Raw genomic sequence first — 14,854 nt, 5'->3', positions numbered from 1 at the left:
AGCTCCTACTCAGTCTTTATGTTAAACCTGGCACCAAACCTAAGTTAACAGCAAGGTTGACATTAAATATTTAAGGGAACATTTTGCCTGGTATGTGTATGAGCAGAACCACCAGAGGATGAAAAAGAAGAGAGGAAAAGGAGGAATAATCCACAATAAAGTTCCAATAGCATTGCTGGAGCCTTCTCCATTTTAGTTCATCCATGTGAAAACAGTTGTTCCTGTGCTCAGCAGAAAGTGTGGGAATCCCATGCCAGGACCTTCCTCACTGCTCTATGATCTCAGAGGTCCTTTCTAACCATGACTATTCAGTGATTCTGTGTTTCTGAATGGCTCCATCCCTAGGTGCTTGAGTTTTATTCTAGTGAACATTCCCACACACCACCCCCAAGACCAGCCTGTCCCAGCAGGGCCCATGTCTGCAATGGAACAAAACCCGTTTGGAGCGAGAACCGAACAGCAAATGATGCTTCTCCAGACTGGGGGAGGGATGGAGGTGATGAACCATGTCTGATCATGTTCCATGTCCAACCATGCTCCACACCTGACCATGCCATTTCGTGGCCTCGGCAGTGCTGCATTAATGGTCAGACTCAAAGATCTCAGTTTTTTTCCAAACAAAACAATGCTCCATGGCCAGGTACATTCTTGCATCACCAGTGACCTTCAGGCTCCACCCTGCTTTGAATCCCTTCTTATTGCTGTTGCCTATGAGCTTTTACACCCCCTCAATCCCACCTGATGGAGCCTGGAGTTACTCAAAGAAAAGTTTTTTTAAAAAAAGAAGCATTGTTTGTAACACACTTGCTGCTTGCAGATTTGGCATAAATAATGAGCAACTGTAAATAACAAAAGGACCAGAGGAAATGGCCTGAAGTTGTGGCAGGGGAGGTTCAGATTGGATATGAGGAAGAATTTCTATAGTGAAAGAGTGGTCAGGCTCTGGAACAGCTGCCCAGGGAGGTGGTGAAGTCACCATCCTCAGAGGTGTTCAAGAAACATGTAGATGTGGCACTTCAGGACATGCTCCAGTGGATGAGGTCGTGGGGTTTGTTTGTGGGTGTTTTTTGGTGGTGTGTGTGTTGTTGTTTGGGTTTGGGGGTTTTCTTTGTGCTGTGACCTCAGAGGTCCTTTCTAATAATGATGATTTTGTGAAAGGATGAAATGACAAAAGAACTAGAAAAGGTCCAAAACCTTCTGGAATACAAAACTTTCAGCAGCCAGAGGCTGCACCCAGAGGTCACAGGGCCACGTGTCCAGTCAGCACGTCAGATTCACCAGCTGCCTGCCCTCTACTCAAGGACTTTTTCCAGGGATAAGGGTATTTGCCAGTATTGAAAGTTTGGTATTTTTCTCCACCAGACACTAATGACTGAAGCCCATTGAGGAGAACATTCACTTGGCCTGGTTGGACACACAAGGACGTTGCTGATGAATGACTCAGCTGCCAATGCTTGCACATCTGTTTAGCCACCAGGACTGCTGTTGTAGCCCCAGCTTGGTTGAGGTTTATCTCAAATCATCATAGCTAAAAGGCAAGGTAAAGTAACCACATCTTATCCTCCAAAAGCTGCCAGATGAAAACTGCTGCTGCCTTCAGCATCCCTACCTCCAAGAGCAAACACCAGCTAACCATAACAGGGACCTTCCCCCAAACCAGCCACTGGGGGCTCAGCAGTGGTTAAAAGCAACCAAAAGTGGTACCAAAGAGTTCATTTTATCATTGCAGGTGCTCATTATAACGACAGCTTCACCCACTTTCAGAAAGAAGCCTAGTTATCAAAGTCAGGACATTCCTCCTCAAAGGGTGGTAAATCAGCATTTCCTCTGGCTCTGCTCTGACTGCCCAGGGGAGGACACTGCACTGACCTCTTCTTTCTTAAAACTCCAAAGCTGCCCCAGCCCAGCCCATCCCTGCCAGGGCTGCAGTGCTGGGAGCAGAGCCCACCGAAAGGGAATGGTAACAGGCACCCTGCTGAGCCCAGGGAAACCTCACCAAAAGAAAGCAAGCACATCAGACATCCTGTCAACAAAGGAAAATGGAAACGTTAAACTTTGTTTAAAATCTATCAGGGGAAAAAAAATAAATGATACTTTTGTAAACAACAATGGCATTGATGCAGCAAGCAGTTTGAGAGAGAAGGCTGGAATGAATTCAGACAGAATCCTACAATCCAGCAAGCAGAAAACTTAATAATTACCTGGGAATTGTGCAAATTGTGCAAGTATATTACAAAACAAATCAGCACAGGGCTGCTCCTAAATGGTTAAGATCAGCAGTTTTGAGACAGGAGTGGCTGAAGAGGAGAAAACCTGGAGACCCAGCCTAAGGGGCATCAGTTTTCATCTGCAAAAGTTCAAGAACCACATGTGTCCAGAAACTAATCAAGCCACTGTATGGAACAGAATTCAGGGATTTTCCCCAGGTATCCCACACCATTTGCATTCTATTTTTAAACCAAAAGAGAGATGACAAACCAGACAAGTGCAGAGGAGAAGGCTCTCTGCCAGCTGTTGGGAACAGAAGCCCAGACCCCAGAGCTCCCGTTCCATCTCCCTGGGCACAGAGAGAGGAGCCAGCACCAGCAGCTGCCTGAGTTCAAATAGACTCTTGACTGCACATTCTATCTCAAGTTTTATTTAATTTTTCTTTAATTTTTTTTTATTTCAGCCTTTTTCTGTCACACCCTGGAGCCTCACTGTTTCCAGGCCTTGTTTCTTCCTCACCACACATTCATTTCATCATTAAAAAGGTCTCAGATCAGCCCGGTGCCAAACTAATACCCAACAGCCAAAATGACAGAAGCTTTTCCACCACAGAGCCCAGGGACCAGCAAACCTGCAACACCTGCTCTTGACCAACACATGCCACCCTCACCTGCTGATACCCAGGACCAGAGATCCAGTGGGATCCCTCCCAGCATCCTGAACAAGGAAATGTTTTCATTTCCCCAGATATTCTGTACTCCATTATAGCTCCACTTCCGACTTCCTTTTACTAAATATAAACTAAATTATATTAAAATGAACTTGTAAAAATCATTGGCTCATTCTGTATGTTTGTAGTTCTCCTTAACTTATGGGACCTGGCAATTTTCTTCAAGGAAACTCAAATTTTTTGCTGCAAGGCTGGAGAAACACCAGAGCCTGGATCCTGTCCCCACACCCTGCACACCTCACTGATGGCACATCCTGTTTCACCAACTTACTACTTCTTACTAACTCACCAAGCTTACCAATTAGATTGGCAGAAAGTAACCCAGCCAAAGTGTTAGGCTGCAAAATTAACCATATTAGGCTGAGAGAGCTGGGGCTGTTCAGCCTGGAGAAGAAAAGGCTTCAAGGAGACCTTAGAGCACCTTTCAGTGCCTGAAGGGGCTCCAGGAAAGCTGGGGAGGGGCTTTTCACCAGGGTGTGTAGTGATAGGAAGAGGAGTAATGACTTTAAGCTGGGAGAGGATAGATTTAGGTTAGACATTAGGAAGAAATTCTTTTGTGTAAAGGTAGTGAGAGCCTGGCCCAGGTTGCCCAGGGAAGCTGTGGCTGCCCCATCCCTGGCAGTGTTGAAGGGCAGGTTGGATGGGGCTTGGAGCAGCCTGGGCTGGTGGGAGGTGTCCCTGCCCATGCAGGGGGGTTGGAACTAGATGATTTTTAAGGTCCCTTTCAAAGCCAAATCAGTCTGGGATTCTGTGATTAAAAGGCCTCCTTAAAAATAAATATTCAATGATACTATTATTGATTGAACAAACAGCTGCAATTGGAAGCACAGCTCAGCACAAGGTGGAATTCCAGCACAAATGGTCTCCAGTAGAATCAACAGTCTGTAAGGGAGCACACCATGCTCAGCCTGACAGGCACCTGCACACAGGTAGATGTAAGTTGGAAGTAATTTAACCTTTTGTTCCCAAAGTTCATTCCTATTGCGTGAACATTGTCTTGAGTGAAGTTCAGGAACACAAGAAGTTCATTAACTAACATGTTAGTTCATAAACCACACAGGGATCAAGAAAAGAGCAGCTGCCCACAGGGGGCACAGAAGATGTTCTCTCCAAGGCATGTTTCTCTTTGAGAACTGTAAGTTATCTTTAATAAACACCAACACATGGACGTTATTCACAGTTTATAAGCTGTGGTTTATAACCACACTCCAACTGGGATTACCTGCACATTGGATTATGCTTTTTTGATGCTTTCCCAGCCATTAACTCCCATGGCAATAAAGACATTTATTTTGACATCAGAGAGCTGCCTTTGGCTAACTGACCTCTCTTTCCTGCTGTCTAAGTCAAACCCAGTGCCTCACTGGCTGTGTTTCTGCACATCCTTCTGCCCATCATCACTCACGTCTACCAAACACCCAGCCCCTTTGGCAGCACTTGCAGAAACCCCCACCCATCCATCATCCATCCCAGTGTCTGGACCTCCCTGGAGCCAGCCCAGGCTCAGGGTTAGCCCTGCCCCAGGGGACACAGATGTTCCCTCCCAGCCCAGCACCACCTGGGGAAGCTGTTCACGGTGCTGGGGGTGGATAATCTAAACCAAACACCTTTGTGTCCTCTGCTCCACCGGCAGGATAAAAAGGCATTTCATAAACATGTTTTATGGAAGCCTTTGTGAAGGCACCAGCCTCCCCCAGAGCCAGTGATTAATCGAGAGCAACATTTAGCTGAATCTCAAGTTTATTGTACACAGACCAGGCATTTTCAAGCTTTCTTTCCTAAAAAGCTACTATATATTCTGTAGGAGAAAACAACCCAAAGTGTGTGGCTCACTGTGAATGATTGATGACAGGATGATTGCTCAGGCACTCTGAGCACAATGCCTGACAGCCTATTGTACCCTCAGCCGGAGGAAAGCAACAATTGTCATGGCCTGGCAGGTTTATCAGGACAGGGCTGAGCCTGTCACCAGTGCAGCAGGGCTTCCCAGTGTCACAGTACTGACACAGCCCGACACCCTTCACCCAGGCTCCCCTCGAGCTGCACATCATGGCTCCTGCATCAGCCCCTGCCCCACAGGGAGAGCACACCTGGCGTGGAGCTCTGCAGCACCGGCCAACAAGGGGGGTGTCCCCTCTGAGACGCTCACTTACGACAGGCAATATGGTTCCTGTGGTTCACAGCACCCTGTGGGCACCACACACCACCTCCTCCCTGCCCCACAGCAGCCATTAACTGCACTTTCTGCTCCTGTTCCAGTGCCATCCTTCCCAGTGGAATCTGAAGGACCTGAGCTTTATTCCTACAGGTCAGCGGGCTCTTCAGACTCCCAAAGCACCAACTCTCCTGGCAGACAGTTATCCAGGGGATCCTAATGACTGCTCAACAGGAAGAATAATTACTGAGATACATTTCTCATGAAAAGAGCTCAGCTGAGCACCGAAAATCATCACTGCAAACCTGCAAAATCCAATCTCGCCACATCTCTCTGGGTTACGCTCCAAGTACCAAAAAGATGGAATCTAAATTTTTTACTTAATTGCTACAGAACATTTCTAAAATGTAGCCTTGAGCATTCTAAGAGCAGTTTCAAAAATTACCCTAAAGACTCTGCACCAGTCAGGCTTCCCCAGCCAGCCAGGGATGCCAGAGCCCTTCCCCAGCTGCCGCGTCCAGGGAGTCGTTACACACAAAGACACGCCTTGAAAAGAGCACATTTCCAGTAAGGAACCACATCCAAACCCATCAGAAAAATCCAAAATCATGGCTACATCCTTCTAGCATAGGTGGTAAGCATGCAAACAACCAAATATCATTGCATGTTGAGGGTGCTTCAGGTCTTCAGTGAGCTGAGCTCTTCAGCTGCCAACACTGAGGATCTGCCACAAAGCCTCGGTGCCACCAAGGCCAGGCTTCCTTGCAGAAGTCATTAGGGTGACCAAGGATGCAGCTCATCCCACCCACAGCCTGAAAATGTCACAGCAACACCAACACTGCAAAGGCACACACGGTTTTGAACTGGCAGCACCAGAAAAAACAGCTTTAACTCTGGATCCCAGCAATGCCCCATCCATCCTCTGAACAGCCCCCTTACCACAGCACCCTGACAGCACAACTCGCTCAGAAACCTCTCCCTGCTGCCCAGCAGACCTAAAGAGCTGCTCATCAGTCCCACCAGGAGTGACCTTACCTGGGAATGGGGAAGCCAGAACAGGAATCTTGATGGGGGAGAAGGTCAGGACGTGGCAGGGCTGGATGGTGGGTGCTGGGGGTCCCTGGGGAGGGTCAGGCTCCACCGACACCCTGGCTGCAGTGGCCAGTGCCAGGCTCTGATTGCCACCAACTGCTTTAAGGCTGCTCTGGCAACCACCTGTGGGAGGGGAGACACAACAGGTGCTCTTTTTAATTGGAAACCTGTGCACTTGCAGGGGATGTTTTCAGCATTCCAAATTCCAACAAAAGTCAGCAGTGCTTCCCACCTGGCTGCTCGCACGTCCTCTTAGGGAGAAGCTAGATTTTTAATATATATTTTCTGAGGGGTCTCAAAGCCCCTTTCCTAACCCCTATTCTTACAGTCCTAGTCTGTGATTGGTGCATTTTTAGCTATTAACACCCCATATATGTGAACACACCATTCTAACCTGGAGGAACGAGACAGAAGTGAGTGGTACATAAATTGTGCAAAGTTATTAAACTTAAATGAAAAACCTCAATAAAAAAGTCAAATACTTGAACAGGTTGGCTGGCATTTTCTCCTGCTTCCACAGCTTTGTAACGACGCATGACCACCCTTATATTCTGAATTTTCCTAGATGTGAGCTCTCTGATTTCAGATCTGAATGGTTTTGTTCCTTGCTCTATTGACCACCCAATGTCCCCGTTACCTGCCCAGCTGCTCTCCCGTCATCTGCACCAGAACTCCTGAGGCTCACAGGTTTTATGAATTGGTATCCTGCACTTTGAAAGCACACCATGCAGGAAACTTCCAATGGTTTCACAGGGGAGCTCAGGAGTCATCTACCCAGTCTATGTAACCTTTGCCTTTAAGTCTAACAAGCCCAGGGGGCAGGAAGACCTTCAGAGCTCAGGCCTGGCTAAATATGTTAAATAAACAAGAAAACAAGCAGCAGAAATCTTAAGCAGAAAACCTAATTTGACAAACACCAGCTGTTGCTCGCTCTGCACTCAGCTATGTATTCAAAAACTAAGCAATCATTAGCTTATTATGTCATTTAGCAAATGTTTTCAGTTCATGTGGAAATCCTTCAGGCAATATGAGCCAACTGTGACTCTGCAAAACACTCCCTGTTTGATCAGACTCGTCGCTTCGGGCGCTCCCCGAGTTTGTAGCAGCTCGTTTTCTTGGTCCATCTGGGCACTGGGGCTGCATGACCGTGGGGTGCTGGGGGGGGATGCAGCCCCCAGCTCTGGGTAGGACCACCCCAGCCAAGCAAACTGGTAAAAATCACCTTCCCCTACAGAGCTACGTAGCCCAGACACCCCACCCAGGCTCTTCCATCCCATGGGCGCTTCAGACACCTACCAAGTTTTGACCGAGCACTGGTTTGCTCTCAGCTGGCACTGGGGGAAGAGTGGGTCAGAGGGTCTGGAAAGGAACCACTTTGATGGCAGCTCCTGAGGCTGTTAGTACACTAACTGTTGGCAGCTTTGCTCAGAACTCTTTATAAACAATTATTTGCCAACAAAATACACATCTCAACCCTGAGTTGAATATCTATTCAAGGGCAGGCTGGACAGGACTTTGAGCAACCTGGTCTAGTGGAAGATGTCCCTGCCCATGTCAGGAGAGTTGGAACTAGATGGTCTTTAAAGGTGCCTTCCAATCCAAACTTTTCTGTGGCTCTATGGAAAGAAGCTCTTTGCATCAGCAAAACAAACACTTGCAGTCAGCATCACAAAACCACCTTTTATTATTTCTACTGTATCTGTCAATGCTAAGAAGAATTCACTTCAAACACCTGCCTGTGCAGTAATTAACAGGCACGCAGGCAAATCAACCCAGAAATATTAAAGTTTTGATCACTCAACCACAGAGAGATGAAAAACATATTATTCTGCCACAGTCACAGTAGAAAGTAATAAAGAAATTTTCTGTGTCTGACTAATCCAACTGTTTAATGCAAGGTTATTGTTTATCCACCTGAGGACTAACACAGACCATTAGGTTAGGTCAAACACTTGGCCTCCCAGAGCCTGCACTGATTCCTAATTCCAGCTGTTGGCAGCTGGGAAAACCCCCCAAAACATCTTTTCTAACTCTTATGGAAACGAATGTTGTTGAGAAAAATTACTTTTGTACTGGATTCCTGCAGGGTACAGGAGCAGAAAAGTTGTTTACTTCTCCTTTGATTCTTTTATTTTGGAGAAGAAGAGGCAATTTCCCCAAAGAGCCCTGGAAAGCAGCAAAATAAAGTAAACCTGAGTTGCTGGGATAGCTGAAACCTTCCACCAGCCCAGATGAGTAACACTCTTGAAGCAGGGCTGCCTTATTAAACTTTCATCAATCCCCTCATTAAAGTTTCATCAGTCAGTTGAAAGAGAAGTTTGGGTGATTTCCCTGCCTTTGATGAAGTTCTCTCTCCCTCTCTCCTGCTAAACAATTCCACGAAGAAAGGACTACCCCTATAATTGTTAATACTTGATTTAAAAGCTATTTTCTGGTGCCAGGGAGTCAATAGGACTGGTGCTCTCCAGTAGAGAGAGATACCACTCCAGTTGGGTACTTTTCATCGAATAAATGTAGCTCTAAAAAAGAAACCTGCAATCTACCACTAAAAATAAGTTTCCTTTTCAGAAACAATGAAACTGTATTTTCAGCATCTGTTCTGGGAGGCTCTGGGGTGCCAGCCAGACTGCCAGGCTCCCACCAACATTCCAAACCAGGACAAACATCACCACCCCTCTCTGCAAAGGGCATCCTTGAAATGATGGGCTTGAGCTTTGAAGATGGAGACGTGGTTGCTTCCCAGTTAATCCCCTCTGGTCGTGTCTGACAAGATCCAGACTTGACTGAACAACAATTTCTAACCAGCCCAGCCCACCCAGGCCAGCCCACCCCTGCTGCTCCACCGTTTGGAGACTGCCCTGCCATTTGGGGTATCTCCCTCTGCAGCCTGAGGAACTTCTGGAAACCTCCTGTTTCTGCCTCCATGCAATGCCCACCCCATCCAATTGCCCTCCCATGCAGTGCCTCCCCCCTCTGCCCAGTTGCATCCCACCCCCCACCTTGTAATTGCCCCCTACCAAGCAGCAGGGCTTGGCAACAGCTGTGATTCTCAAGTTGCACTTGATTTGGGTAGATAACAGAAGTGCACCAAAGAAGCACAAGCTCAATAAGCAAACTGAAAGCTTCACACAGGCTGTGATGAAAACCAGGTCTTCCCAGAGACTCAAAGTGTTGGGCTCTGCAATGCCTGAGAGCTCCACAGGTGAAGGGGGCTTGCAGGGCATTTCAGGGATGTTTGGGCTCCTGCAGTGCTATTCTTGTTCTACAAACAGGGAGTCCTGCCACACCAATGTCAAATAGAAAAAGGAAGGGGAAAAAAATAATAATCCATTTGAGAGGCCCCAGACCTGACTCCTCACACAGACACACAAGCTTCAAACAGAAACCTTGAAAGGCTTGGGAAATAGAGCAGGTTGGAGGCCCTGTGTCTTCTATTGCAAAACTGCTAAAAACCACAAGAGAATTCAACCCAAATTTAACACAAAGCAGCCACAGTTCTTCAGAGGTTTGTAACGTCTGAAATATGAGCTGAAATTACCCAGAAAACTGTGCCTGGATATGGATATAGATTCTAATGCTGACACTTGCTATGAAAAATATTGGTGCAGTTCTGCCCTACACAGGTCTCCAATTGCTGCTGAACAATTGCCTGTTACTTTCACCCCTATAAACTCCAGAGGGTGTTTATTCAATCAGCCACAGGCAACAAGAGCAGGAGCAACTTCTGTGCACCTGCAGCCCTGGTTGTGGCCAGGACTTGGTTCAGGTGTGGATCTCCCTATGGAATTCCTGAGCCTGCACACAGATAATCTCCTCTAAGCATGATCAACGATTCCCAGAGTGGTTTGGGTTGAAAAGGAACTTTAAAGGCCTTCTAGTCCAACTGCCCTGCTGTGAGCAGGGACATCTTCAGCTAGATGAGGTGGCTCCAAGCCCCATCCAACCTGACCTCTAATGTTTCCAGGGATGGGATGTCTGCCACCTCTCTGGGCAACCTGAGCCAAGAGTCTTACCCTTCTCATTATCAAAAATGTCTTCCCTATGTCTAGTCTAAATTTCCTCTCTTCAGTTTAAAACCATCACCCCTTGTCCTATCACTACAGACCCTGCTGAAACGTTTGTCTGCATCTTTCTTATAGGAGCCCTTTAAGTGTTGATTTTATTGAATGATGCCTTGAAGTGGCCTGCAGAGTATTATGGTCTTTAGTAAGGAACTCAGTAACAATTACTGGTTCCACTGGAACACCCATGTCCTGCTATGTTTAGGATCTCACCAACATTCCCTGGAGAACCAGCAAGCTCCTGGTCCCTGCAAACACTGAATCCTGGGTGAGCCAAGACTGTGCACACAATTAAGGAGTCACAGAGTGGCTGATCTGGCATTTCCCAGCCCCTCCAGCAAGCAGAAGGCACACACAGATTTCCAGGTCTATAAGCTGAGACTCAAACTGCAAGATCAAAGAACCATGTAATTGTTTTGGTTGGAAAAGACTTCTAAGATCCTCAAGTCCAACCCTTACTAACACACCTGCAAACGTCTAAACAGCATCACTAACAGCAAAAGGATGGAACATCATGTACCACAGGGCTACAGCTTTCACCTGACAGATCCTGCTGGTGGTGACACCCTTCCCTCAGCCCACATCCAGCAGGCACCAACCACACGGGGCTGTGCAGGACACACAGATGCCACACAGGCACCTCTGACCAAACCAGCCCTGACTCCACCCGCCAGGCAGAGGGCACAACATGGGAGACAAAAACATTAATCCCCTCTCTGCAAAAATACCTAGGAGACACAAAACCAGCTATCATGCCTAGGTGGGAAAGCAAAACATCACAATTGGCTGTAAATGCACAAAATGGTCAGTGTGAGCACATTAATTCATTTTTTTTTAGAGCATGTGTGGGAAGAATAGCTGCTTCTCTTTCTTACAAGGTAGAATATGTTTGAGTAGCTGGAGCTCCCAGCTGTTAAATCATGTGCATTACCAGCCACCCCAGTGCCTGGAGCTCTGTGACACTGCTGATAGCCTGAGAACACACTTGTACCAGCACTGATAGCGAGCAGGCAAACCTGCCACCCAACAGGCTTTCAGAGAGGGTACAGCCACAGAGCCTGCAGAAGCTTATTAACTTCTCCTTTTAAAGCACTTAACTAAGCAATTTGCTCTCAACATTTTTATTACTCTTCATATTAAGTGTAAAGATTATATAGGAAATATACATCAAGTGCTACCGTAACAGTTCCCAGAAGCAGCTTCTGGGGATGCTATTGGATTAGCATTGATGGCATCCATCAGAAATCAGATTTTAAGAGGGATGGGAAGATTTAGAAAGATGGTTGGGTGTCTCTGTGTTCCTCCCTGCACCTCTCCCACCCGAGGGGGAGCTCAGGGGGTTCTGAGGAGGGGGCAGCCCGTGCTGAGCACGATCCTGGAGGGGCAGCTGGAGCCACCTGAAATCTCCTGGGAAAACAGGCTTGTGTGTGCTTACATGGTCCAAGAGGAAAAGAAAAATCTTTTCCCTGTGCTACTTGTAGACTACACGTGTGGCACCAGCACTGGGAAAACCCCTGTGCTGCCAGGCACATGTCCCTAACCCCCTGCCAGGGATGCTGTGTGTCTGCAGCACTGTACGGGCCCAAACATCCCTGTTTAAAACATTTTAAACACACAAAACCAAGCAACGTGCAGTTACTGCTCTGCCCCAAAACACCTCCCTCACCGTCTCCTGTCCTTCAAGCCACGCCTGGAAGGGCTCATCCTGAGTGCACAGCTATTCCCCAGGGCATCCCAGAGGAATGCACCCACCCCCAGCACTCCCAGCCCCAGCAAGGACCAGGCCATGCTGGCAGGAGAAGGCATCTTACTGCCCCCCTCTGCTCAGCCACCAAGACATGGAATGCACTTGAGTGGCTCAGCCTGGCTCAACACAGCACAATATTCACTGCTAATTAACGTGTCTGGCAAACGAACCCAAACGGGAAGGATCTCTTCCAGCAGGCTGTGCTGAGTCTGGGCATCACTGGCAAAACACAAGAGCCTCTGCAGGTGCAGAAGGGGCTCTGCTGCCCCCCCAGCTCATCACCTTCCAGCTCCCAGAGACAGAAGCAAGGACAACAGGACACCAAGCACATCCTCGTTGGGAACGTCGTATATTGGGCTTTAAACATCAGGAGCATTTTACAGCTGAACTCATCCCATGGGACAACTGCTATTTCAAACCTCTCCTGCAGCACCAAAGCAGAGACTCAGCTTTACAGCCATGGATTGTCAGTTCTCTTCCAAGAGCAAAGCTTAGCTGTCCTGCTAACAGCTGTGACATACCTGAGTTATGCAGATTAAGGGGATTTATTTCACAAACATTGCTGTGCTTAACCGAGTCCTAACGAGATGACTGATCAATGGCTCTTCTCCCTTGATTGCTGCCTACACAGACCACACCAAATGCTTAAAATTAGCAGCCAGCAGGGGAATTATACATGAACTGTGTTGGCAATTTCTTGTTGGAAAGTAAGTCCAGCATGTTGGGAGTGGCTGCCCCTTCAGCCTGGAAGTCAAGTGCCAGCTATGGAATAGTCTGTTACAATCTGTTTTAACTACACATGCTCTTTTCTGTCTTTGAAAGTAATTTAGAGGATGAAATGCACTTTGCCATCAAGGTTCAGAGCAAGCAAGAGATTTCCAGCTGAGTGGAATCAAATCCCTGCTTTGGAGAATGGCTTATGCAGCTCTGGAAGATGCACTAAAAGAAAAAAAACAAAACACAACAACCCAAGCTAACAAAAAACCCCCACATAAAAACACTTAATTATTTATGTCCTCCTGACCTGGTATCAGCTGGGGTGTCAGCACCACGGTGGGAAGAGGCCTGGAGGCAGCAGCTGGCCTGGCTAGAGCCATAGCTACTTGATTGGTCAGTAACAGAGGTTTCTCATTTCCCTGGAAGAGCCTTGATTCCTCAGGATGCATCCATGCTGAATCCAGAGCAAATGCATTATTCAAGTATATCTGTCCAGCATAAATAAATAAAAGAGTGTCAAGGCTTGAGCTGCAAAACTTTGAAATAGAAGTGAGAATAAAGCACATTTGACTCACTATTACAACACAGGTAGTCTCTCAGTTCAGTGACAAACCCGCAAAAATAGATGGATTTCTGCCTCCCAGAGGTTTCAGGCTGAGTTAGCTGACCAGCTGCCAGCTAATGGGCTTTTAACACCACTAATCAGCTGATGCAGCAGCACCAAAAGGGAAGAAAAGCTGAAGGCAGCCTGTCCAAGCCTGCCTGCAGCTCGGAGGCTTCAGCTGCTCCACGGAGGGGATGGGGCAAAATCCCAAAGCCTGGTTTGGGTGGGAAGTGCAGAGATGGAGGGAGCTGTGGGTGGGATGGCAGGGACACACTGGTGTGTTCCACTGTCTTATCAGCCCAGCAGAACACACTGGTGCTAGTTACAAGAAAGCTCACTGAAGGAAAAAAAAAAATCAGTAAAAAGAAAAATTGGCTTCATCCTGGCTCAAACCAGGACACCAGCCCTTGTGGAGGCACCAAGAAGGAAGGGAAAATGGAAAGCTCTGCTAATCACATCCTTAGTAAAATCAGCACATTCCACTCCAAGTAGCAAAGATAAAAACTGAAGGCATTTTAGCCTTTTGATAACTTCAGCAAAGAGAAGATGCTGCACAGCTGGAGGAACCTCCATTCACCAGCCCTTACAACTTTCCTCCCCCCTGGGGTTTTGCCTGACAAGCTCCTGACCTTTCCCACACCTCCCCAGCTCACAAAGCATTTGTCAGCTCATGCACTTCATACACTGCAGCCTCAAAACAAGCCCACGAGGACACCAGGCTCAGCCTTACCTTGCAGCTGGGCAGCCTTTTCTCGAGCCAGTTCTTCCCAGCACGGGGTGGGCCCGGGGATGTGTGCACAGGTGGGAAAACAGGAACAAATTCAACACTTGAGGAAGGTGAAAACCCTAGGATGGGAGAATGAGCTCCAAACACCCACTTAACCGGGGGGGGGGGGAAAGAGAGGAAGAAAATGGAAAAGTTAATAAAAGGGTTTTGACCTGTGGAATTTGATGCTTTTAGCAATTTCCTCATCACATAAAAGAGGAGTACAGGAAATTTCAAACCTGTAACAACTGCTTGTGTTTCTTAAGGCATGAGAGACGTGGCACCTGCCTTGTAAAGGGCTTCAGAAAGACCCAAATGGGGAGCCTGGCAGCCCAAGCAGCCACTCACCCCTCTGCTGCAACGGGATTTCACAGAGGAAACAGAAGCATCTCTAGAGAGTGGTTTTAAAATTTATCTCAAGGCAAATAAGAAACCAAAGGAAATACCAGGAAGGTGTTTTCTCTTCATTTAAATTCCTTTGGCGAATGGGTTGCCAGAGCTAAACCAGCTCTGCAGTTTACTTAAGTGGTCTCAGGCCGGGGAATAATTGCTGCTCCTGTCTCATCAGCCCCAGCACCGCCCGCCCTGTCCCTCCGCTCCTGAACCGCAAGAGACGCTCGTGCTCGAAAGGGCTGAAAACCTTCCCGTGAAATGCAGGGGATGCCGGGCTGCTCAGACCTCTGCCCCGCCTGCACCTCTGCTGTGCAAGGCGCAGCACGGGCAGGCAGAGCTGCGGGCAGGTCCCCGCCGCCGGCCCCAGGCCACCCCGCTTCC

The 14,854-nt window shown here is 47.7% G+C and overlaps 1 protein-coding gene across 1 annotated transcript in view; it reads right to left on the bottom strand.

Annotated features, from left to right (window-relative positions):
- Positions 1 to 14,854, bottom strand: part of TCERG1L (transcription elongation regulator 1-like) — a 106,343-nt gene that overhangs the window by 47,615 nt on the left and 43,874 nt on the right. Inside the window, exons 3-5 of the mRNA XM_009997552.1 lie at positions 14,045 to 14,191; positions 13,018 to 13,198; positions 6,129 to 6,308 (exon numbers count right to left, since the gene is read on the bottom strand). Of these exons, the coding sequence (XP_009995854.1) occupies positions 6,129 to 6,308; positions 13,018 to 13,198; positions 14,045 to 14,191 (508 nt within the window). The remainder of the gene's footprint in view (positions 1 to 6,128; positions 6,309 to 13,017; positions 13,199 to 14,044; positions 14,192 to 14,854) is intronic.

This window comes from Chaetura pelagica, unplaced genomic scaffold, assembly GCF_000747805.2.
Source record: "Chaetura pelagica isolate M959 unplaced genomic scaffold, ChaPel_1.0 scaffold185, whole genome shotgun sequence".
Taxonomy (NCBI): domain Eukaryota; kingdom Metazoa; phylum Chordata; class Aves; order Apodiformes; family Apodidae; genus Chaetura; species Chaetura pelagica.
This window is presented reverse-complemented; position numbering and strand designations above follow the sequence as displayed.